Source organism: Scardinius erythrophthalmus (assembly GCF_964197995.2).
Source record: "Scardinius erythrophthalmus genome assembly, chromosome: 11".
Taxonomy (NCBI): domain Eukaryota; kingdom Metazoa; phylum Chordata; class Actinopteri; order Cypriniformes; family Leuciscidae; genus Scardinius; species Scardinius erythrophthalmus.
The window spans coordinates 41,261,201-41,288,081 of record NC_138231.1 but is presented as its reverse complement, the minus strand read 5'-3'; the positions used below and the strand labels follow the sequence as shown (position 1 = coordinate 41,288,081).

Below are 26,881 nucleotides of genomic sequence, written 5' to 3'. Positions count from 1 at the left end.
TTTGCGTTCTCCGGTCTAACTGGGTATGCCGACCCATTCTACAAATGTGTCTATGTGAGGTGCGTCTGAATTTTCCCTCAACACTTCTAAAAGGCAAAAGAGAATTGACTTACCAAACGGCTGAAGAAAGAGAAGGACATCTTTTTTCTCTTACTTGTTGCAAGTCCCAATATTTCGCTGAAAAGACACTCGCAACCTGGAGAATCACGTCGAGGTCACCACTTTGTAAGGACCACCCATTGGCCCAACGACGGAATCCAACGGCCTGGCGAAGGTTTAAAGCGTGTATGTCTTTTCAGCGCTCCAGTGAAGTTCACTTAATCTATTGGAACTTAGTTTTAGTATTACTTTAGCTCTACGTTTGCTCTGACTCCAATTTCAAATGATAATCAAATTTAGATCGTATTTCTGATTAGAAATTAATCATAAACATCGATTATGAATTAATTTAGATCTTTGATTATCCTGATTATCCCATACTTTCAGTTATTAATACGTTATGGACCCGAATGCCGCACAGAGATCACGTCGGCCAATTCGTGTTTCTCACGGACACAAACTTGTTAATTCTGATTTGAGTCAGAGGATGTAGGGTTTGCTAATATACCCCTAAAGTCAGTCGCCTACTGCTTACGGACTAGAGAGTGTAGTTTATTTTAGCCATTTCCATACAACTTGCTAAACCAGTGATAGACAGAAATCAACAGGTCTCCAAGATGACGTGCCTACTGCTCCGTTCATTCATGTGCCTGTAGTTTGACCTACCTTAACTAAGTTTGCGGTAGCACCAGCCTCCTTAAATATATTAAAATAATGATTTCAGAATACCTCAGAATAAATCAAGATGTAACATTTATTTGTCAGGTAAAAATGTATTATGCCAATTACAGAAGTAATTTATTAAAAGCCAATTCAAATATACATTTACTCAAAGATGAATCTAAAAGTAAGCAATGTTCTCCTGACAAAGACACACAGTAATGTGTCAGGATTTTCCAACAGGAAAATACTGCCATGCATTACTGTGTGGGGGATGATCCCGGTAAAAGATTCCCAATGATTGCTCTGTCCCCTCACCTTAAATACCAGACCAGAACAAAAGGGGTTAAACAAATGTTGTTTAGAGTTGGTTGGGCCAATCCATGTACCCCAGGGGGGTAGCACCTGGTTTCTTGAGATATCGTAAAGAGATATCAGCCAGAGAGGAGATACAGGATTCTCCTAAGTTCTTCAATCTTTTTCATTAAACCAATGACTGCAATGAAATTAAGACCATTTTACCAATCGCACTGTGCCCTTTAAAATGACACCAAACATGAAAAGGAAAAACAACATATTCACAAGATACATCATATGTGATATATAGACATTCTTAATGAACTTTCAGTGCCTTGAGGAGGGAGAGGGGGGATGAGTTGAAGTCAAACAGGGGAACAATGAGATAAGTTTGGGCAGTACAAGGTTCTGTGCTCTGCCTTTGTTGTCCGCTGTCCAGGGTGCATTTTATGGCGTTATTGCAGGGTGAGTTTTGTTTTAACAGGAAAATCAGTTCTTACAATAAAATTAGCATTTTTATCAAGCTCGTACATTTAGGTTCAGTAATTTCACTTTAATGACAAATAATAGGTAATTTTCATTGCCATTAAAGTGAAATAACTGAACATAAACATTCAAGCTTGATAAAAATGATAATTTTAGAAGAAAATTTCAGATGGCACTTAGAGGCTTTTGCATCTGAACTCTTCATATTATATATGCCTTTTTAAAAGACTACAATTGAGGAAAAAAAAAAAAAAAAAAAAAAAAAAAATATATATATATATATATATATATTATTATTATTATTATTATTATTATTATTATTATTATTATTGTTAAATTAAAGACAGTTACTTTTAATTGTAAAAAATATTTCACAATATTACTGTTTTAACTGCATTTTTGATCAAATAAATGCAGACTTGGTGACTATAGGAGACTACTACTACTACTACTAATAATTATTTATTATTAAGACTAATAATAAAGACTAATAATCTTACTGACCCCACACTCATGAATGAATACAGATTATCAGCCTATTTACAGTTGTGGATATGAATAAATAGGAGTGAATTTGTCAAATATTGCGCTAAAAGTGGAGCCATATTCATATGGTTTATAGGGCTTCACAAGTTCACACACTAGTCTGTTTTTACATTTTAAGCACTTTTAATTTAGTCACACTTTTTTCTGTCTCTCTCTCCAGCGTTGCTGAGGTGTTAGAGAAACAAGGTCTCCAAAAGCCCATCTCATTCGTGAAGAAGAGTCAGAGCAGCAAAGAGGATGCTTACGAGCTGATGGTCCGACTCACTCGACACACAGGACGCAAGTATGACACATTCACACACACACAACCACCTTAACATTTCCCAGAGCACTCATGTGCACCTGTCTGTTGTTTGCTTAGAAACCCTCCTGTGAGTGAGTCAGTGTGGAGAAGTTTACTTCAAGATCTCCTGGACATGCAGCAGAATGTGTATACCTGTCTAGAGCCAGAAACCTGCCATCAGGTAAACTTACCATCAATAAAATATAATATATATATTATTATATTATATCATTTATGCTTAAATTATATTGTATTTTATAGCATTTTATTTATTAATCTTACTGTTGTGACCTCTCTGGTTTGTAGGGCTGGGCCCGAATATTCGAATATTCGTTCAGTGGGTTGGTATTCGATTTGAAAATTTGACATTCGAATATTCGGGGGGTTTTTTGTTGTTTTTTTTGCACACCTGGCATCCCCCTCGAAACGGTTCTCATTCACGCTTGAATGTGTTTAACACTATAAAATCTGGCGAAATACAATACTCTTTTTTACAATTATCTTTATATAGCCTAGCCATTTTTAATAGGATGGACAGTTGAAGGAACCCAACCTCGTTAAACATAAATATATTTGCTTCTTCTTGGCCTACTAAAGTGTTCCTGCAACGGGAGTGTTCTCTGGCTAGAGCGCAGAACAGCGGAGTGTGTGTGGACAGAAGTGCATGCCTGAGCTTGTGTTTTGGGTTAAGCTGCGTTGCTTTGACATTGTGGAAAATAGAATAATAGAAACAAAATGTATTAAGCTTTTTACCCGTTATTATCAATCTAAATTAATCTCGTTTTTAATTTAACTTAATTTCGTTTTTCTTTATTTAAATTTCGCTTTTCTTTATTTAAATTAGATTTTTCTTTATTTACATTTTGTTTTTCTTTATTTAAATCTACCCTTTACCCGTCAGTAATTTGTTAGTCAGAAAAATATTAGACTACCTTAAAAGTATTGCTTAAGTTAACAGACTTGTGTGTGTGTGTGTGTTTTATATCACTAGTGCAGTGTCCGTTCTCGTTCTCATATAAGCCCTGCCCGCGTGAGGCGCGCTGCTTCCCGCTCGCGCTGTTCTGTAGTTTATTAAAAGTTTATTAATTCTGAAAGTGTCGCGTCTCGCGTGTCCATCTATATTGCACCAAATGTGACACTTCACTCCCTTGTGAAGTCGATTGGATGAACGGTTCTCGAAATAATCAAAATGCAAACGGACAGACAGACACATAGAGATTCCTGCCTTTATTAGAGAGAAGAATATGTTCAGCCCCCTCTCTCCGAAGCTTCGAATATTCGATGTTCATTACTACCGAAGCTCAAAAAATGGTGTTCGGACCAGCCCTACTGGTTTGTCACAATACTATTTTGTTTCACTGTTCTACACTATACGTTATGATCCTTACTGCAGCATTTGAGATATATTGAGTTCCTGTGATCTTTCCACACCGCTCCAACATTATCTATCCTTTCGTTCCCGTCTTTTGTTGCTCACCCTGGTTTTCATCTGTTAGTGTATGACTGTATATCCGTATGTGTGTGTATGAAAGTGTCTCACTAAGCATTATTCTGATGCTGATGGTGGGCTTTGTCTGTTTGCTCTGTAATTTAGCGGCATTCTCTTACGAGACTGCGTTCCGTCACTATCGATTTTTTCATCACAATCAAGAGCAGAAGAGCTGAGCTGAACTTGCCGTCAGGAGTTCATCCTCTATTCTGCTGCTCACCCCCTCGACTAGCAAGAAAAATGATTAAAAAACACCAACAAAAGAGAATTCTCCTTCAACCTGTTCTCTTTTTGAATTGCTCCTACCCAGTTCCTGTCAGTATGGGCTCCTGCTCTGTATTTTTCTCCAAGCTACTGAAAGACTGTCCCAGACGAGCAGTAAATCGAAAGTTCGGAGAGCAACATGAAAGAACTTGAATGTAGTTTTGTGGAATTGGCGTTCTCACCATTTCCCCTCTGCGTCTGGGTCCATTTGACGGAGTGCTGCAGAGTTGCTTTGAAATCTCCTCAATAGCTAAACAGCTAATGAACTTACACAAACCTCAGCAACCAGCTCTAAACTGCCTCACTTCTGTGGGTGTGCATTAGGAATGGCTCATTGGCTCGCAGACCGAGCAGGGGCGGATATTTCATTTTGTGCGGTGTCGGGAGTTAACCGTGTTATGTTTATAGGTGCAATGTGCACTGCAGATATTGGATTCTGTAATGCAGACAGATTAAAGCGCTTGCAGATTATATTTCTAAAGACCATATGAAACTCCAAGGGCCACGGCTAATGACGTTCTGGTTTTGAAACACAAGCCGTGTTTCCATTACCCTTCAAATTGCGCAAATTGTAATTGCGAATTGAAAATACTCCCAATGGAAACACGTCAATTTCACAAAAACTCCCATTTATCGCAAAAAAAGTTTCTACGCTCACATGAGGTGGTTTTTCAGGCCATTCGAAAAAGAAATATTTCACAAAACTGCAATGGAAACAGGTCACCTGACGTAGATGACGCGGTGTGTTTGGACAGAATACGAGACAGTTCTTTATTAAACTCATAAAAGACAAAAGAATTACAGGAATACTGGATTCTAAACCACTAAGAAATGCCACAATCAAGACCTCGGAGCAGAAATGAGGGAGAAACACCCAGAAACTCCTCATATGTGCCGCTCACAGTATAAGGGTCGTTCCTTGCCATTAATGCTTGGATAACACACATACGTCTCCTTCGATTAAAAATAATGGCTAGTGCGGTGGCTGGGATATACATAAACCTCCCAACATCCGTCGCCATGATTTTTGGAATGACTTATCGCGAGAGGAAAAAAATAAGTTTTAGTCGCATTATCGCATAATATCGGTTAATGGAAACACCGTCATTTCGCAATCATTTTTTTTTAGTTTTTCTCAAATCTGTAATGGATACGCGCCTACACACTCTTTCGACAGCTGTCTTAAGATTTTCTCCCCACTAATGCTACTTTAGCTGATTTCAATTTGATTGTTCTCTAAATGAACTACAATCCCTTGAAACATTGCAAATGACTTAATTATGATGGAAAGATATGAAACTATGCAGGTGCTAGTCATAAAATTAGAATATCATCAAAAAGTTGATTTATTTCAAGAATTCAACTTAACAGGTGAAACTAATATATTATGTAGACTCATTACATGCTAAGTGAGATATTTCAAGCCTTTATTTGTTATAATTTTGATGATTATGGCTTACAGCTTATGAAACCCACGAAATCAAAATCCCAGAAAATTAGAATATTACATGAAATCACACAGTAATTCCACAGTAATACCATGGTCAATGAACCAGGTTTTGGTTCTTTTGTCAGTGTGGGCAGGTGCAAATCCTGCTGGGAAATGAAGTCAGCATCTCCATAAAGCTTGTCTGCTGAAGTCAGAATTAAGTGCTCTGAACATGTCCTGGTAGACGGCTGCGTTGAGTGGACAGCACAGTGGACCGACACCAGCCGATGACATGGCTCCCCAAACCAACACAGACTGTGGAAACTTCACACTGGACTTCAAGCATCTTGGATTGTGTGCCTCTCCATTCTTCCTCCAGACTCTGGGACCTTGGTTTCCAAATGAGATGCAAAATTTGCTCTCATCAGAAAAGAGGACTTTGGGCCACTGTGCTTTATTAAATCCAGAGTCAACGCAGCCGTCTACCAGGACATGTTCAGAGCACTTCATGCTTCCTTCATTTCCCAGCAGGATTTGCACCTGCCCACACTGACAAAAGAACCAAAACCTGGTTCAATGACCATGGTATCACTGTGGAATTACTGTGCGATTTCATGTAATATTCTAATTTTCTGGGATTTTGATTTCGTGGGTTTCATAAGCTGTAAGCCAGGGATCAGCAACTCCGGTCCTGGAGGGCCACTGTCCTGCAGAGTTTAGCTTCAGCCCTGATAAAAACTCACCTGCCTGTATCTATCTAGTAATCCTGAAAACACTGATTGCCTTGTTCAGGTGTGTTTAATTAGGGTTGGAGCTAAACTCTGCAGGACAGTGGCCCTCCAGGACCGGAGTTGCTGATCCCTGCTGTAAGCCATAATCATCAAAATTATAACAAATAAAGGCTTGAAATATCTCACTTTGCATATAATGAGTCTATATAATATATTAGTTTCACCTGTTAAGTTGAATTCTTGAAATAAATCAACTTTTTGATGATATTCTAATTTTATGACCAGCACCTGTAGATGCAGTTGTTATTTTTCTACGTTTATTACAAAATATTTAGATATTTACAAATTCACAAGTTCATAAGTTTGTGGTCGGTGTGTTGTGGTTGTTAAAAGAAGTCTTTTTATGCTCACCCAGGCTGTATTTATTTAATCCAACAATTGGGTAAAAACAGTAATATTGTGAAATGTTATTACAATTTAAAATAATGTTTTCTCTTTTAATATATTCTAAAATGTAATGTTTTCCAGTGATGGAAAAGCGGAATTTTTCAGTGTCACATGATCCTTGAGAAATCATTATAATATACTGATTTGGTGCTCAAGAAACATTTATTATTATTATCAATGTTGAAAACAGTTGTGCTGCTTAATATTTTTGTGGAAACTGATACATTTTTGCAGGACATTTGTGATGAAATTTAGTGTAGTGTAATTATTCACTAGGAATTGCACAGTTTTAAAAAAGAAGCTGAAATAATGTGGACCGATGGCATACCAGAAGTGTATCCACCTTCTTAACAGATTCGTAGCTCACAGTATGCATGCCATTATAGTTCATTGTCGATTTAAATTGTTTTATTGATTGTCACCAATATAGAGTGCAACTGTTGGCCTATAGTAAAAATCCTATTCATTTTCTTCATTGGGGAATTGGTGGTCAATATAAATGATTAAAAAACACTTCCCCTATATAGAAAATAAACTGTAACTTTACTTTAAGAATCTGCCAGTTGCACCCTATAACAGTGACATTCAATAAACAATATTCAAGAATAAAGATGCTCTTAACATCACCACACAACAAATAGTGTTCAGTGGATTTTGTGGGAAGAACAGAATGAGTAATGAGAGAATTAGCTATATCTATTATTTATTAATTTGCTCTTTTTTGGATTATATGAGTTTTAATGAGGGAACTTTGAACAGTGTTTTAGTTTGAATAACACACACATAGGCCTAACCACACAAAATGCTGATTTCTTACTCTGCCTAATGTATCTGAAGGCATTGAAATGACACAGAACACCACAGCTGATGCACTGAGATGCTCATGAGATTGTGTTGTCATTGAAAGAGCAGTTTTTGATATTTCTCCTGCAGTGATTCTCTCTCGCCCGCAGTTGACTAAAGACAGGTGATTAATTGCCACCTGAACGTGTGCTTCCCGTGGGTCCCTGCTACATGGCACTGATCGCTTTCTCTCTCTTTCTCTGTCTAACTCTGTCTCACTCTGTCTCTTTTGTCCATGCAGGTGTTTGTGGAGAGTTTGTTGTGTTCGGGACGAGAGGAAAATGTCCGTCTGGCGGGTCAGCTGATGCACTGCAGCGGCGTGTCAGAGGACACTCCGGTCAGTGTTTCGTTCCGCGGTAAAGCTCACGCCCGTGTGTCTTACAGCCGCAGCGTGGAGCTGGTTCTGGCGGCCGCCCGTGAATACTTCAACTCTTCTGCGACCCTCAGTGACTCCTGCATGAACCTGGCAAGGTATGACGTCCCATGATGATCTGATTTGTTTAGATGGTTTGTGCTACTACAGTCTATTTTAACCAGCAAACACCAGCACAAAATAAAGCGCAGCATCTTTATACCTAAGATTTTAATATTCCAGTGGTTCACAAAGGATGAGGTCAGGGGGGAGTGGGAGACTCTAGTTTTCAAGTCTCTCTTTGACTCTTTACACATTGAAATCCTCAATGTTTGTGATACATTTTTTTTTTTTTTTGTGAATGATGACTCAAAGTTTGGTCTAATTTTAATAAAAAAAAAATAAAAAAACAGTTTTTTAATTTTGTTGGACTATTCATTTCATATTTCGGTCCCACTTTATATTAAGTGGCTGTAAGTACTATGCACTTACATCGAAAAGTAGGTACAATGTACTTATTGTGTCCATTTTGTATTGTAAAACACTTTTGCTGCTATTGAGGTGTGATACGGGTAAGGTTAGGGACCGGTGTGGTGGTATGTGAAGCTTTAAGGGTGGGTTAAGGTGTAAGGGAAGGGTCAAAACAACAGTGTAATTACATAAATTAATTACAGCTGTAATTACATGCAGGTATTTTTAAAATATAAGTACAATGTAAAAACATGTATGTACACAATAAGGCCATTGTATCAAATTATTAATTTCAGTGTTAGTACATAGTAGTTAAAGCCACTTAATATAAAGTGGGACCCATATTTCGGTTACACTTTATTTTAAGGTGTCACTATAGGGTTAGGGTAGGATTAGGATTTGGTTTAGGGTTAGTTGCATGTAATTATGCATAATTTACTGTTCTTACTATGGTAAGTACATGTAACATATGTAACAAGGACACTGTAAAATAAAGTATTACCCATATTTCTCATGTAAAGCAGTGCAACTCTTTTTTTTTATATATATATATATATAGTTGTTGTTAATATTATTATTATTATTATTAATTTTATATAATATTAATTAAGGTATTATTGTATTGTATAAAAATAACTCATTTTAATTATACAAAAATGGATCTTACAATATCCCAAAACAAATTAATAAAAAGTTAGACATTTATTCATTTTTCATAAAAAAATTTTTGGACAAATTACTCAGAAATAGCAGAATAGTATAGGCCTAGTTATTTTTTTGGTCTTTAATCATAAAGCTGAAATAAAATGCTGAAAAAAATGCTATGAATTCCCCCCAAATAAAATAATAAAAAATAAAAAATCTGAAATGTGTGAAAATAGCCTGAAACTTCCTTGTCTCGTCAAACGCCACTGCAGTTTTGTAAGGAGTTTATGATGAAAGAGGAAGAAACCCCGCAGGAATCAAACCTTCCAACGTCACTCTGGTCTCCTGCCTTTCTTATGAGTCCAGCTCTTCACAACGGCTATTATTGGTGTAATTAGCTGCCATAATGAGAGATGGACTCCATCAGAGACAGACAGTCGGTCGCTCACTTCCGCCCTGGAGCTCTAGGTTAATGTGTTTCCAGTCTCTGTCTGTCTGTCTATTTTTGTTGTCTTGGGCTGGAGCGCTAAGGGTGACAGACTGCGGCCCCTGAGCGATGGGCCGTGTTGCAAAGTGGGTCAGTAATTAGGCCGTCGTCTGTTTGTGGGCTGGACGGACCGCCACTCCATATGCAATTCGCACGCGTCTCGCATCACTGTCATTCTCTCACGCTCAGATGCCACTGACAGACTGGAAACTTAGATGGACAGTAATTATGAGCTTAATGTTTAAATTCTAGGACTTTCGCCTCCACTGAGAGAGACTGAAAGATTGAAAACAAAATGGAGGGAGAATGTGTCAGTGAGGGACTCTGGGTGAAACTAGGACTGGAAAGTGACCGATTGACTGACTGATTTCTCTATTTATTGAAAGAAACAGTAGTCTTCCTGTTTTGGAGTCAGTAGTTCAGAAAGATTTTCAGTGCTTTGCTAAGTCCTTGCTAAGACTATTCAAAGTGAAAGTTAACCCTAAAAAGGAACATTCTGTCATCACTTACACACCCTCATTTCGTTCCAAACCAATAGCACTTTCAGTCATCTTCTTCATCTTAGAAACAAAAATGAAGATATTTTTAGAAGAAGAAACCTGAGAGATTTCCGTCCCTCCATTGAAAGTCCATTCCACAACTGTGACGCTTCAAAAAGTTCATAAAGACATCGTAAAATAATTCAATATAAAAATTGTGCAGTTAAAACCAGGTCTTCTGAAGAGACATGGTCGCTTGATATGATGAACAGATTTAATTCAGACTTATATTTATATATAAACATTGATCCAGCGCATATACATGGAGCACATCAAATATGGTCAACCGTACTTGCTTGACGCACAAGAACAGACCTCATTGGTACTTATGCATCAAGCAAGTACGTTTGAGATTCTGTTTACTGATTCCATTATTTTTTCATTATTACTTTTCCAAGCAAAAGTGTTACGTACTCTGCGATTATCAAAGGGGTATTGGGAATAACATTAACTGTCGGAGTTTGACTCTGTACCAATGTAAATGCAGGCAAAGAAGACCACAACTCTAAAGGCAATCAAGACGTGTTTATTTACAAAAATATAGTGGGAAGAACCCATAAACCAAACCAACTTACAATCATGCAGGGAATAAAAGAACAAAAAGGTACTCGGGCAGGGGAAAAGAAGAAGGGAATTGAGCGGCAATCACATAAATGAAATAATCAAAACATAATCCTCTAACTCATAAATCAGTACTAAACTGACTAAAAAAGAAAAGAAAAATCAGATTTTTGCCTTATTAAAAACTCAATTTCTGTTGGATCTCGAAAGAAATAATAGAACGTAAGGAGGTTTGTTTCTTCCACAAATGTTCATATTTTCTACATTTGCAAAACTACTTTTAGATTAGGTGTGAATTTTTTTTTTTTTTTTTTTTACAAATGACCTTGATTACCTAAAATACATTCATGAAAATCTAAAATCTCCACCTTTCTGGGTTATTAGCTTTGCTGAATATCCCCTCGTTCAATTCCAAAGAGATGTTTTTCAAATGTCAGTGCGAAGTGCTGTGTCTTGGCCTTGAAGACAAGATTCCTGTGTGTAATCCTGAGAGAGCGAGTACTTAAGTCGTCACATACAGACACTTCCTGGCAAACAAAACCAAGAAAAAACACTTGTAATTTTTAGCTTACTGGGGCTAATCAGAGGCCTTCATTACAAAGACCTTTTTAGCCCCAGGACGCAGAGGGCTGTGCGGAGAGTGTTTAGAGCGGTCGTTTCTTGTTGAATGGGTTTTATAGGGATTTTGGAGATAGCTGGTGCTGTTGGTACATTTTAATAGTAAAGCAGTTGTCTTGGAAACCACTTGAAACCGTTTGGGCTGCTCTGACACGTTTGAAAGAGTGTTTTTAAAGTGTTCAGTGGAAAGTAAGTAGAGCGATGTGGTAAAGGAACATGAGGGTTTTCATCCGTCCGTGCTTCAGAAATCTGGTGGGATTGAAATGTGGTGAATTGGTGATGATTTGCCTAGTTCCTCAAGCCTTTTGGTTGACTCCTGGTCTTCCAGCTGTAATGATGATCCGGATACCTTCTGATCACCTTCAGTGTAAAGACTGCTTTAAGCCCAAAGTATAGGCTGCTTTTATAGGCTGCTTACCATGCAGTTGAACGCGTAGCCTTCAGGTGGTGGCCATCGTGAAAAATGGCCGCCATCTTGAAATTTCAAGTAGCTGTAGGTGGCTTATTGTCAAGTGACCCACAGAGACTGCTCATGCCAATTTTCATGCTTGTATCACCAAATAAACCACTATATCACTTAACTGCTCCACTAAGGTGTCGGCCATCTTGAAAAATGGCCGCCATCTTGAAATTTCAAGTGGCTCGGACAATTTTCTTGTCAAGTGACCCATGGAGACTTCTCATGCCAATTTTCACGCTTGTATCATAAACTGAACGATTCTGCCAAACATAAGCACTTAGCCGCTCCACTAAAAGTTACAATACTAATATTTATGGTTTTCCTAATTTCCTAACCATTAAGCTTTTATTTTGAAGGAAACCCATAGGGAGACCTTAGAGCTTCTCTTTTGTTGTAAACAGACTGTTTATATGTGCTTTCTCTTACATCCTTGGGAATGTGATGAGCATTACGCAAGGAGAATTGATTTCAGGTATCCACTTAAATTATCTTGAGTCTAGTTTGTTAAAAATCATTAAATTCTTTACAAAAATATGTTGCTGTTGTTTTTTTGTTTGTTTTTTTCGTTTAAAAGATCATTATTCAATGCCACTAGGTATATATTTTGTATTGCAATACAAAGATATTAATTGGATCTTTGGCCTCCAAATGTTTGAATGTCCAAATGTAAATTTTGCCCAGGGGAAATGATGTTTGATTATTAAGTATGCAGTCATTTAGCAGACACTTTCAAACAAAGCTTCGGTAACACTTTATTTTACAGTGTCATTGTTACATATGTTACATGTAGTTACTATAAATTATGCATTATTACATGCAACTAACCCTAAACCAAACCAAAACCTAATCCTAACCCCATAGTAAGTACATGCAGTTACTTAATATTACTCTGTGCTTAAATGTATAATTACAGTTTAACAAAGACACCTTAAAATAAAGGTTTACACTTTATTTTAAGGTGTCATTGTTACAGTGTAATTATATATTTAAGTACTGAGTAATATTAATAAACTACATGTACTTACTATAGGGTTAGGGTAGGATTTGGTTGAGGGTTAGTTGCATGTAATTATGCATAATTTACTGTTATTACTATGGTGAGTACATGTAACATGTAACAAGGACACTGTAAAATAAAGTATTACATTTATACTTATTACAGACACGGTACACTCAAGGTCACTGGTGATAGTTTTACACTACAACCTTGTGGTTGCCTACCCCAGATCACTAAGCCACACAACTATGATTAATATGCTGTGTACTGTATTCATAGGAAACTGCTGCGTAAGCTCCTTAAACTATTTTTTTTTCCTGTTGGCCTGTAGTTGTACGACCCACAGTAAATCTTATGCAAAGCGGAGCTGGAAACAGTCTTCTGGGTCCGATTGCGGTGTCACTGAAAATAACTACCATGTAAAACTCACAGATTGTTGAGGAAACTACTCGAAAAATACTGCTGCATTTGTTCATGTTGAGTTTTTTTTTTGTTTTTTTCTCCTCAAGTTCTTAAATTGAATTATTACTTCTGCTCTGCTTTCTCTGTTGCTGTTGGCTTGGCTCGGCTCAGAAGTGCACTGCTAGCTTCCCTAGGTCCAGCTGTCTCGGCCAAACTATATTCTGAAAATGACAGCAGAGCTGGCCTGGGATCTGTGCTTTTATTTGTTTTTTGGTCTGTCCCTGTTGTCCTATGGAGCACATTTATAGCAGCACAGATGTGAAGCAGACGCGGGCCTCTGCAAGCCTCTGATAACAGTATGAAAGCGACTTGATGTTAGAGTCTCAGTCTGTAATTAAGGAATAAGAATAACCAAAACTCTGATTCGCTTTAAAGGAACAGTTCAATGAAAAAGAAGGAAATTCTGCAATCATTTACTCACCCTCATGTTGTTCCAGACCAATATGAGTTTCTTTTTTCTGTGGGGCACATAAGGAGTGTTGTTTTTCTTTTCTTTTTTTTTTCTTCTTTTTTCAGAAAAGTGAAGAAGTTTTGGGTGAACTATCCATTAATTATTATATTTTGTGTAATAATTGGTTTGTGTCCAACAGGTCGTGTCTGCTGTTGATCACGGATTGTCCTTCTCTCATCCAAGAGGAATTGGATCTTATCAGCGCCCTCTCGCGTCTGGAGCAGTTTGGCGTGAAAGTTCTTCCCTTACAAGGTAAATCAGCACTAACCTATTACTACTATTCGAAAGTATGTTCTCCTTCCATTTCCTTCAGGAGATTGGTGTTCAAATCGACCATTGGAAAATATGCCCTTGATGTTCCTGTTTATTTATTTCTCTGTTTTCTTTTTCTGTTGGATGTGAGGAAAAATCTTTTTTTTTTAAAAACAGATAAAAATAAATGGTCGAAATATAGCAGAAAATATCTGTTTTTCACACTAGAGATCGTATTTGAAATGCACTAAAGTTTAAAGATTTCTGGTCGGTAAGATTTTTTTTTAAGAAATTAATTTTGTTTTAGAAAGGATGCATTAATTGATCAAAAGTGACAGTAAATACATACAGTATATAATGTTACAAAAGTTTCTTCCAAATCAGCATATTATAATCTGAAGGATCATGTGACGCTGAAGACTGGAGTAACGGCGGTTGAAAATTCAGCTTTGCCATCCCAGGAATAAATAGTTGGAAAATAGAAATTGAAAATAGTTATTTCACTCTCTTGCTGTTTTTACTGTATTTTTTTTTTTTTTTTTGATCAAATAAATGCAGCCTTTGTTAGCGTAAAAGACTTCTTTTAAAAAAACAAAAAAAAATTTGTATTTACACTAAAGTGGCCAAAGAAAAAAAGAAGCAATTTTGATCAGCCATTGTTGTCATGCCGATTAAAAATCTTTATTGCCTTCATACTTTTCTAATCTATTTTTCATTAGATTAGCATTAGGGAGAGTGATATTTAATAATTTGTTTATGCAGTAATATAACAATTCATAGCAATTAACACCAATTTATAAAAACTTATAGTTCCGGTCATGGGTTTGAGCCATGATCGGAGCTGTTGCAAATTATTGTATTATTCTAACTTGAACCTGCGGCACTTAAAATAAATATTTTTATGGACTAACCGTTTCATAAAAGCAATAAGCCCTGTTAAGCCATGGTTTACAGTGAACTTAAAGCAGTTCTGTTCTAAATTCAGTCAAGAATGCCACTTGGGTCAACATTTTTGAGCGATGAAGCATTCAAGTTTGTTATATTATCCAGCACTAGTCAAAACCTCACCTTTTTTTCCTCCATTCTTCCGTATCGGTCATGCTATAAAAACTGAAAAGATGTGTGTTAAAGATCTGTTCCAGTCGGAAATGACTTTTATATTGTTGGTCTATTTACACAAAATGAACATATTTGGCCGTTGCACCATGACTTTTGGTAGCAGCCTTGAAAAACTTCTTATTATCCATTCCTTTGGGCTCCGTCTAGCTGTTTTTACACAAGAACATGTCCTGTATCGACGGCCCTTAATTCATCAAGACCCACGCTCTTGATATAACGGACACACTCATCTGTTATCAAGAGCTTTTCTTCATTCATTTTCAGTTTTCTACCAGATACTCTGTAGAGGTTACAAAAGAGAAATCTGGTAAAAACCAATGTTAATGTTCTGGAGATCTAAAGCAGACAATCATCTAATTTTAATCTGTTGTGTGCAGTGAAGCACATTTGTGAGATGGTAGAGACAAATTCAAAGTATCATTGATAATACAACACATGTGAAAAGTGAAGTAAAAGTACTCATATTTCTAAAAAGAGGAAGGCCTCTTTAGCCCCATGTGTGCTTCTCCCAGTGTCCTTTTGAAGAAGTGTGGAAACTCTTTTATCTAGTCGAGGCAAGGCTAGGAACAGCTCATCTCTCCTTCCTAAACTTATAAAGGAAGTCTGAATACATAAAGTGGAAACTCTCCTTGAGCTCATTCGCCCTTCCTGACCCGAGTGACCCCGCGGCTGTCTGTGCGCGCCAGTCTTTTTCCTAGCAGGAGAAGTGATACATCCAACAGGGAACTGTTGCCTGCCTCAAAGCTTGACTTACACCTTCATTTATCTGCTTATTACCCATCTTCTCCATTCATTTAAATTTTCGTTTTTCTTCTTTACAAGTAAAAGAGTGAAAGATAAAGAAGCAAAAGCTGAACTGTAATCAATTAGGTTCACATTTAAGCAAACAAAAAAGCTCTTATTGCTGGACGCTCAGAAGCACGGCTGTTTTCGGAAGCAGGTTAATGGGTTTGGCAGGTGCTGCTGATGGCTGGCTGGTCCCCAGTGGTGTCTCCTCTAAAGATGGAGCTGTCTGCCCCCCACAGGCCTGTAACTCGTGGCCCGGCTCGGCCCCCTGCCTGGTGCAGATCAGCGTGACCTCCAGCACAGTCCACTTCCAGCTCAATATTTTAAACTGTGCTCAGTCAGACAGCAGAGCCCTGCTTTGTGTCCATCCAATTACCACACATCACAACTACTTGCTTGTTATGACAGGAAGTGTGGAGAGTGCGTGCGGTGAATTCCGTGTTTTTTGTTTTTTTCCTAAACCTTTTTTTAGTTAAGATCTTTGCTGTGATCTAAATAAATGCTAGCTGATGTATACTGCACAGTTCATACTGTATACTGTTTGGGTTTTTTAATAGTGTGTGTGTGTGTGTGTGTGTGTGTGTGTGTGTGTGTGTGTGTGTGTTTGTGTGTGTGTGTGTGTGTGTGTGTGTGTGTGTGTGTGTGTGTGTGTGTGTGTAGCAGTGTGAATGACGGGCCATGGAAATGGGAAAGTCAATTCAAGTGAGTTGCATTATGGTATGGGGAGAGTGGGGTAAGCTGTGCCACTTTTGAACTACTTTGTCCTCTGTGCAAGGAGGAATTAGATTTTTAGGTGTGTGCAATCAACTGAAATTAGGTGAAAGTATCCATTTCTCAAAAAAAAAGAAAAAAGAAAAGTGGTCCAGAGATACAACTTGCCCCACATTAAGGATTTACATTTCAAGTAAAAATATGAAGATAAATGAGAACAGCAAAGAAAACTGTATCATAGCCATTTACAAGATTTAATTTGTTGCATGTTGTCCACATTTTCATAAACCTGTTAGAAAAACAATTTTATTCAATATTTAAAATGGAATATTTAAAAAGAATATTTTAATATTCATATTAGTATTTTAAGAACTTTTTTAGTTTGCAATCAATCTTTCAACATTTGTACAGTAGGTGTAAGCCTGTTTATCGGTTCAAATGGCGGTCTCCAATAATATGGGTGAAGGTTTTTGCGCATTACTGTCTTTCCTTTTGCGCAACACAACAAGATTAAATGAAATACATTTTCTCATATGTATTACCACGTTATTTCATCTGACTCCATAAATGAAAAGGGTTTTAATGATATCTGAGCATCATTAAAAGTGAGCGAATGTTTGATTATTCTTTTTAACTCTTTATATATATTTTATCCATTCATATTAGGAAGCTATGTCGCTCAGAGGTCCTCACACCTTGTTTAATTGGTCACTAGAGGTAATTGCTATATACCTGAGATCGGTCACATTCATGCTTACACAATCAAAGATACTTTGGTATAGCCCCCGTGATTGCATACACTTGAAATTAAAGTAACGTTTACTTCAGTAGAGGTATGGCCACTATTACAGATATAAGCTGACCAACATTACTTCTCTTATAATAGCTTTGGATTGGCCATACTGTGATTTCCCACGTACACTTATCTAAAGTAACATTAAATTAAATCAGAGGTAAGACACACTCAGATTTAGGTTGGTCAAGGAGCATTTGCTGCCCTAAATGGAAGTTCACTTCTTGTCTTTGCAAAACACGCACACTTGAATTGGTGCCAAATATTAGTCGTCACTAATCTGACGCAGAACTTGCGGGAGCGTACGAGTCCGTCTAATCTACTTGGGGAAAACAATTTCAGAGTCAGTCAGAATAAAATCAAATGTAACTATTTATTATGTCAGGTAAATGTATCATGCCAATTACATAATCAGTTCAAAGATAATAAATACAAAACATCAAATGCTCTGGAATAAAGAGAAAAGGTGCGAACCTGACATCAGAAAATGCATGATGCTGAGAGTCTCGGCCACTCTCAGCATCACGGGCTAATTTGAGCTTCAAATCGCCCCGAGCCACTTGTTGCAATTCATTATATACCCAGACCAAGACAGAAACTCCTTTCACATGGAAACATTTGCTAACAATGGGAATTTGCATTCAGAGTTTACACCTTTTGAGAGCAGGAGGCCATTTGTCTATAAGACCCACCCTCCTTTGTGTGCAAGTTATCTCTAAACTCTTAAAAACTTTACATTAAACCATATAGATTCTTGGGTGAATTTTGGTGATCTTAGCATGAGAGAGAAGTAATGGGGGAAGAGGGAAAGAGATGTAGATTAGGATGATTTTATTAGGATGACAACTTAGCATAAAGTGTCTGGCACACTTTACCTCACAAATCATTTTGTGGGGAAAAATTGTTTAATTTAATAATTAATGGCTGATCTTTAAAGTATATGGTTTAAATTTTTTTTATTTATTTTTTTTTTTACATTAAACAGCATATCTCTTTTCATGTGTGTTCCTTCACAGGCAGCTGTATGTAATGGGTTCTGTCTAAATATATAGTCATGTGACAAATAATGCACAGTTTGTCTGATATTCTACAGAGATTACAAAGGATGTTCTCTTAGTTTAGAGAAATCTAGTAAAACCAATGCTAATGTTAAATCTGATGATTTAAAGTGAATAATCTCCAACTATCAGTGGGTCTCATTCATGAAACACGAGCAGAACGAATTTTTGTGTAGTGGTTCTGGTGTAAATTTTCGGATTCATTAAAATGTTCGTATTTTCCAAATGTTAGTTGGTACGAAAGAAATCTACACCTGCTCCCAGCCACGCGTAAATAGTGCGTTTAACATCCGAACGTTTTGCTCATTAATAAGGCTGCGTTTTAATTCACCTTAATCGGGTACATATTTACACAGCATTTTGAAAAAATATTAGATATAGTAATTACATATGGTTTTTCTTTTTTACTTTTATTATGAGAGCCAGTAATAGTATCTGCAAACGGAACACTTTAATCAAATAATGAATTGCTTCCAATAGGGCTGGGACTCTTTTCACTTCTGGGACTGTTCGATTAACAGATGAAACTCCATTAACTGCATCTGTAATACGCTGCCAAGCTTCCTTTTTTTTAGGACCTGATACGCCACTATGTACGCTTGAAAATAAAATGTGGCGTTTTGAATGAACTTCTGATTCTGAACTTCAATTTCTGCATCTGAGAAATTTCTCTTTTTCATTCGCTTTTGAGAAGACATGTTGAAATCCTTCGTTTGGTGTCATAATATGATGCCCATATATAGTTGTCAGTCGGATTTAATGGGCGGGATTTATGGTAATTGAGAATGAGCGTGCACGCACGTCCCATTTACGACTGATTGGAATTCATTAACACACACACACATTTCACTATCACATCTGACGTTTACGAAGTATTTGTGAATCAGGAGAAGAGTTTTCGGGAAGGTCTCTTTACGCTCAAACCACTCACATATTTACTCGTATATTTATGAATGTTTCATGAATGAGACCCAATGTGTTTTTGTGTAAATGCAAGGTCATGTGGCAAATTTTAACCAATGTTACTGCTAAAATCTGATGATTAAAAGTGAAGAATCTTTACCTATCTATGTATTTTTGTGTAAATGTATGGTCATGTGGCAAATTATGCCAGATTAGTGGGCTTGTATGAAACATTGATTGTATACTGCACGTTTTGGCTATTCTAGCCGGTGTGTGTATATATATATTACTGCAAAGGCTACTGGATTTCTGCTAGGTCTTAACTTTGGTCTTTGTTTTGTCCCGCTCTCTCATTTCCTCTTTCTCTCTGCAGTGCGTCTGCAGACAGATCGTCTATCATTGATAAAGGAGTGCATCTCTCAGTGCCCTACTGCGTACAGACAGTCCACTCTCCTGCTCAGCCTGGCCAGACTGCTGCGCGTTGCAGGTAAAACCCAATGAAAACTTCCCTCAGCATCAGGCTAACGGTCCATTTATGTATGTCCGTTGCAGAAAAACGCTTGAACTGAAGTATTTCCAGCTACGAAGATTCATCAGCGCTGTCACAGACAGCCTGCCACAGCAGATACGATAAAAATTACCCACATCAGTTCTTTGCCTCACTTCAGCCAAGGCTTCCTTTTAGTTGTTAGTCAATGCAATCCCTGAAAGTTCTAAGTATTTTGATGTCATTCCAACATGACGTGACAGTCGTACACTTCAGTGACTATTTCTAATAGATTAAACAGCGCTAATCTGTAAGCTTTAGAGAGTGCGTTTAATCTGTATCTGCTGAATCAGCAGCGTCCTGACTACAGGTGAATAAATAGATGAATACGCATGAGTGAGGGATTGAATGAATAAGTAGGCATTTCTTTGAAGTATGCTTTGCTCAGGGATTGGAGATGAATATTGCAACGGACAGCCCAAAAAGATGCACATCAGAGATGTGACTTCATGAATCAACAATCAGCTGGTTCCATGAATCAGCATGAATTCAAGTCAAGTGATTGTATAAGATCAGTCTTGTTAGCTTTCTCTCTCTCTCTCTCTTTTATTCTTTATGAAGTAAATCCATTGTGCATTTTTGTAAGGGTGATGTGTAGATTGAAAATATATCCAATTTATATTTGTACACGGCCCCATGTTTTCAGCGCGCTGTGCTGTCCGCTGCAGATAATTGGTCTGTGCTGTTTTGTTCCACATTTGGAATGTTTGGCTTTCTGTGTTTCATACACAGGGAATGGCAGTGCGTAATAAAAGACAGTGGGGTAATTTTGCTGTTGTGCAAGTACGACCTTGCAAAATTGAGTCTCACTGATAGGATAAATGGGTGCAAAATGCAGCCCTGGTATAAATCAGCCATTTTCACAAATAGGGTACAAAATAGGTCCTGGAGCTTTTAAAGTTCAACAGTCATTTCATTTCTTTTTCAACAAATAGTCAGTGATACTAGTCACTCCTTTACCTCAGTGAAAAGAGCTGGTTAACCTTAACCTGGCTTATTGATCATCAACCCAACCCATTACCAAACCTTTTAGAAAAACATTTTTAACATACTTTTTTAATGAACCCTAAACAATCATTGCACATGCACCTCTTGAACAGTCCTTTCGACACTAACAGTTTACAGGCAGTAGACAATTAAGATCACAGTTCCAACAACTTTGTAAACTAAAGAGACCTTTCTACTGACTCTGAAAAACACCAGGAGAAAGATACCCAGGCTCCCTGATCATTACCCTGGTAAACATGCCATAGTCCTGCTGCAGAAAGGCATGAGGATTGCATATAGACATTGATAAACTGCAATGTCTAAAATGTAAGATGCCTATGACAGTCCTACAGGGAGACAGGAAGGACAGCTTATCATCCTTTCAGTGCCAAACCATGTGTAAACATATGTCCACTGTAACCATTGCAAGTGCCTTGGTGGAAGAGTGGAGTTTATTTATTTATATGGTAGAGTTTAGAGTTTCACTTGAAACAGTTTTGTGAAAATTGAGAAATGTGAGATTATTTACTTTCAATGAAATGGTGTTAGTTTTTACATGTCACAATTGTAAGCAGTGTTTAATTGAGGTAACAAATACATTTTACATATTACAATAGGTTAACGATCGAATCAACAGATTGTCAAAATTACGACATTGTTGCACGATTTAATTGTTGAATAACTCCGAGGTGATGTAGCCCAAAATCAGCAGTTTAATAGGTTATACGTGCAGTATATTTGTTTTTTAATGTTTTAATGTTAGCACGATGGCTTTATTTTGTGCTAGCCTTCAAAAATGTCATCAAAAACCATGGAATTGGCACCTCAAAAAAATAAGTCAAGGGACATCAGAGTGCCCCCATTTGTTGGAAGTGTCGTCAGTTAAACGTTCACCCCAAACTTGTTTTGTGAGTGTCAGTTGTCTTCTCCTAGGTGAAGCGTTCAGTGCGTGTGTCAGCTGCAGGGGGTAATTGAGGTGAATCCAAAGCTCTGACTCTTCTGAGCATGCCAGACAGATCAGTATGCAGGATGTCAGAAGCTCTTCTTGCCATATATAGTGGAATTGATTAACTCTCTATGAAGTGACTGGGTGTTTGATGTATTCACCTTGGCTTACCCTCGACTAATGCCCGTAGGGCTGTTTTGTTTGTGCGCGTGTGTCAGCACACCTGCGCCTGTGCCTTTTCTGGCATAAGAGAAAGGTGCAATGAGGATAAACAGGCAGCAATAAATGCTCCTGATATATCAAGACTTGAGTGTCACGTATAAATCAGTTTGGATATGACTGAAATATGGCACTTCCCCGTAGTATCGACCCTTTCGATTTTACTGCCGAATAATCATATCCATGCAATCGCAGGCGCTCACACACATGCTCACACTCACTTTCCTGCCTCCGCTCGTATTATTGCCTGTCTGGGCTTTGATGCTCGACACACTTTAATGAAAAAGACAACCCCTATCACTGTTTTCATCAGGCTTCTTGGTCGTCTTTATTTTCTTATTTTGGACTGAGATCAGAGCGGTGTAAGAGGGCATTCTCTGAGATGTGATTGTGATATTTGTACAACATCCAGGAATTTCGAAGAAAAACCTCTGAAAGGAAATTAATTTATTGCACTTCAGACTGAACACTTGAGTAGTAGCCTATCTTTTATGAAAAACTTGAAACTTTGAAGTGAGTGACGAGTTCTTTAATAAAACGTGCTGCTGATGCAATGTTCCAGAATCTCATGCTTGTGTAATGATTCAGGTGATGATGAGGCCAGGAGGAAGGGTCAGGTGCTCACGCTGTTGGCAGAACAGGCTCTGCACTGTCAGGATTTCAAGGCCTCCTACATCCACTGCCAGGATCTGATGGCTGCAGGTAAGCCGGCACAGCTTGACTTCAAATCTCACACCACTTTCTACTTTGTTTTCATTCCAAATCAGAAATGCACTGCAGATTTTCAGGGATCAGACTTTTTTCTTTAAAATCTTCAAGCTTTAAAAGAAAACTCCTTTCAAATCATGCGAGGATGAAATTGTACGGTAATATTTTTTTCTTTAGGCCTATTTGACCTACTTCACCTCCCGTTTGCCATAGTTCTTGCATAATAACTGTAATGCTTTTCTGGCCAGACAAAAAAGATTTTATTACCATGAAATGTCATTATCCATATGATATCATGATTTATTTTTATGTGTAAATGATATTTGTTGATGTTTACCCTGATAGATTTATATCTGATTGTATGGATTCACATTTCCACCAATATAATTAAAATGAAATATATTTAGAAATAGAGTCTGCAAGGTTCCCATGTTATTAAAGAATCTGGCAATATCAGGGAAGTTTAAAAGTATGGTCTACAGATTTAGAAAAGTCATTGAAATTGACGAAAGCTTAAAAAACATGAAAAAAATAATAATGGAAAATATTTGCTGGTTTGGTCCAATAAGGCTCCCTGTGGTGAAAAGCTTTTAATGTTGTTTGTATGTCTACAGTATGTGGTGTTTTTAATATGCTTTTAGACAAACCATGTACAAATTCATAAGTCAACACCAATGCTGGGTATTTTCTCGAGTGATCGTCAACGACGGGGATCTCTGAGCTGGTGTGAGGGAGTGGAGGCGGGGCTAATTTGCATATTCATAGAACCGCGTATACTTAATGAGGCAACATTCAAGCTATTTTAAAGCATGATGATTTTTTTTCCGTGGAAAAAAACGTTTAAATATGTCATTTTGGTGATCAAAGATGAGTTTTAAGGGATAAAATTATTGACTACAGGGGGTCTTTAAATTATTATCCACGAACCTTGAAAAAGACATAGAGATTCGTTTTTCATAGATGTTTCATCCAAGGGTGTTGCACTGCATCAGAATCTGCTTGCAGAATTTGGATGTTTGCATAAGTGAGGTTTGAGTAGAAAAATGTTTTGAGTGTGATCAGCAGGACCATCGTTATCATTCTAGGCAGATTCATCTCTTGTCAGAGCTCAAAGGTGTTTTATGTGTATGTGCGTGTGTGTGGGGCTGTTCAGTCAATGTGCCATCAGATATTGGAAAGAGACTGGTGTTGCGTGTGTGTGTGTGTGTGTGTGTGTGTGTGTGTGTGTGTGTGTGGATGCTTCAGGCTGGGGTAGATTAATGCAGGCTTGAGAACAGAAGATGTGCTAATCTCTGATTGCTATCGGCAGCAGTCTCACAGCCTCGCTAACATCGGTGTGGAAAATGGGTTAGCTCCTCTCCGGCTTCACTGTGTAATTATTCAGTCACATTGAGAATGAGGAAGAGTGCTAGAGATTAAAAAGATTTACTGAATACATGAGGCAATAAGAGTCATGGATGGAAAAACAAGAATATAACTGCTACAGATTCTTGAAACTATGCTAACTCGAAGCGCAGAGGCTGAAGCAGGGGATTGTGGGTCTTGTTGTGTTTTTGTTGCTGGGCAGATGTTGTAAGAAAGTATCTGAAAGTATATGTCTGTCTGTCTATTTCTACCGTACATGTCCGTCTACATCTAATGTATCTATCCATCTATCATCTAATCATCTATTTATTCTTTTTAAACTTTCAATTAAGGTTTTGCCAAGCCAACATTTATTGACAATTTATTAGAAAACCGAAAATGTTGAAAATGGCTGTCTGTGTCTTTTTAAATTGACTTACTTTCATGTTCTAGTTTAACAGCTACGTTTATTCCGTTTTCACTCTTCGGATTTAATTTCTAATTCAATTAAATATATATTAATTGAATCAGAATTTGAAAGGCAGTCTTGAGTAGTGTTCAACCCTGGAAAACCGTGGTTTTTAAGCGCTCTCTTCATGTGAAGGTTTTTTTGTGCCTCTTTTGAAACTGTCTCCTTTGCAGTTAACATCCCCTGTACAGTATATGACCGTGCTGTGCATACATTTCTTGTTTTATTTTTTCCTCTGTCACTGTAGGCTATAGTGATGGCTGGGATGTGTGTGCCCAGCTGGGGCAGTGTGAGACGTACTCGCAGCTCTCTGCCCGTCAGGAGCTCATGGCGTTCTCCCTCACACACTGTCCTCCCAGCAGTATCCAGAACCTGTTAGCGGCTTCCAGTTCCCTTCAGACCCAGGTGCCTTTTTGTCCACTTAAACTGTTTATATATATATATATATATGGGTGGAACGGTACACAGAAGTCACAGTTTGGTTTATACCTCGGTTCAGACATCACGGTTCGGTACGAGTTCGGTACAATGGAGGGAAAAGCAAAACAAAAACAAAAATGCAGAAGGCTTGTGCATGTCTCAGGCTGTACCACCAAAGGAAAATAATTTACTTAAGCCTTGTATTTTTTAAATAAGTTTTATTAATAAAGTAAAGGCATAGAACCAGTTTATTTGTAGTGCACTGACAATAGTTTTATATAATTAGTTTATTAATTAAATTAATTAAAAGACAAAAAGACCTTGAGATATGTTTGGTAATACCTGAATGAATTGAAAATGAATGAATTAAAATGAATTTGCTACATTTCAGATTAATATATTTGTTTTCCTTAAAATTTTAATTAACAGGAACTTAAACACGTTGCAGTTTGAATGATGTCCTGTATAAACAAAATGACGGAGTATGTTTTTATGTTTCCACTGTTCGATCGCGCCCGCGCCTCACACACACACATCTAACAGTATCTAACAGAAGTTCCGCATTACTTTAATTAATTTGCACGCGAGCAACGTACCGTTTCGGTTCAATGCGAATACATGTAATTAATTAATTAATTAATTAGTAATTAATTTCTGATACTTCAAGTAGAAACCTAACTCCTGACCTCCACTGCTGTCAAACATTTGCCAAGTTTCCTGCTGTTTTCTTCCATAGTTTTTGTCTATATGCATATGTTGTGTTGGACGCACTAGACTTGGGCAGACTCTAGACTTAAAATGGCACACATACTATTAACCCCCTAGTGCTCTTTCCAGTTCATGCTGCCTCTATCTCTCTGTGTGTTGACTGCTTTGGTCTCAGGCTGCTTTCAGGAAAGACCTAAAGTAGATTTATTTACAGTATACCGAGATAGACGCCACATTGACACACTCAAAAGAAAATGTGTTGAGGAATGGAATAGTAATTTAAATAAGTTTTACTGCGGTGTCAAGTATAATACTGGCAGAACGATTAAACATTTAAGAGCAAAGAAAATTGAAGCGAAAAAGGGTTATTTGCTGAAGGGCATGAATGAAAAAGTCAATGCTTTGCTCTCCTCTCTTGTCTTAGGTTCTGTACCACGCTGTAAATTACAAGATTGATCCCTCTCAAGCCCGGAGAACAGGCAGCGAGCTGTCAGAGGTAAAGAACAACGCTTCTGCATACATCACGTCAAGATTGATTATCAATCTTACATCACGCCAAGGTCTTTATTTAGTGGGACATTTTGAAGAGCAAATATTTTTTGAGTGATAAATCTTTGCTAATTGTGCTCCTTGAGTATTGTGCGTTTACCTTTTATACAACAGTTTTGCATTGCTCTTTCTAGGGCTGCTCGATTATGGAAAAAATCATAATCACGATTATTTTGGTCAGTATTGAAATCATGATTATGTAACACGATTATTTCACATGACTTTGGGAACGTGTTGCATTTATTAAAAAGACACCTTTCAAACAATTCTTAAAAAATCTAAATTTGAACATTGATTGTACTTTTTGATCTATTAAAATAAATAATATAGCAGATAATTCTTGAATGAGTATTTTAATAATTCCTGCAGGTCTACCACTTATAATGTGGGAAATTCCCCCGCAAACATTGATTCACTTTAGCAAGTAGATTGTATGCGTAGCCTAAATTAATCCACTCAGATTATAAAATCAAATCAATCATTTTAAAACTTTCTCCAAGACGCAATTTCACAAACCGTGTGAGTGTTCAGCGGCGCTGCGTCTTCTCTCTCTCTGTCTCTCAAAATGGGTTGGACAAGGCAAGCGTCACTACACTCTCGCGTTTAGGAGTCGGGACATGACGGAATTGTCACTTGCATAATCGGGCCAGCATTGCATCGTAACTAAAGTTTATCATTTTCACTTCTTTTTAAGTCTTATCAGTTTAAACATTCAAGCTGAGAGAGTTTATGGCATCGGGAGGGG

The 26,881-nt window shown here is 37.5% G+C and overlaps 1 protein-coding gene across 2 annotated transcripts in view; it reads left to right on the top strand.

Moving 5' to 3' along the window:
- nbas (NBAS subunit of NRZ tethering complex) overlaps positions 1-26,881 on the top strand; it is a 189,604-nt gene that overhangs the window by 66,131 nt on the left and 96,592 nt on the right. For both annotated transcript variants that reach the window (XM_081379315.1, XM_081379314.1), the window contains exons 28-35: positions 2,249-2,371; positions 2,450-2,552; positions 7,816-8,045; positions 13,757-13,869; positions 19,613-19,726; positions 22,527-22,640; positions 24,707-24,864; positions 26,012-26,083. In XM_081379315.1, coding sequence (XP_081235441.1) covers positions 2,249-2,371; positions 2,450-2,552; positions 7,816-8,045; positions 13,757-13,869; positions 19,613-19,726; positions 22,527-22,640; positions 24,707-24,864; positions 26,012-26,083 — 1,027 coding nt within the window. The remainder of the gene's footprint in view (positions 1-2,248; positions 2,372-2,449; positions 2,553-7,815; positions 8,046-13,756; positions 13,870-19,612; positions 19,727-22,526; positions 22,641-24,706; positions 24,865-26,011; positions 26,084-26,881) is intronic.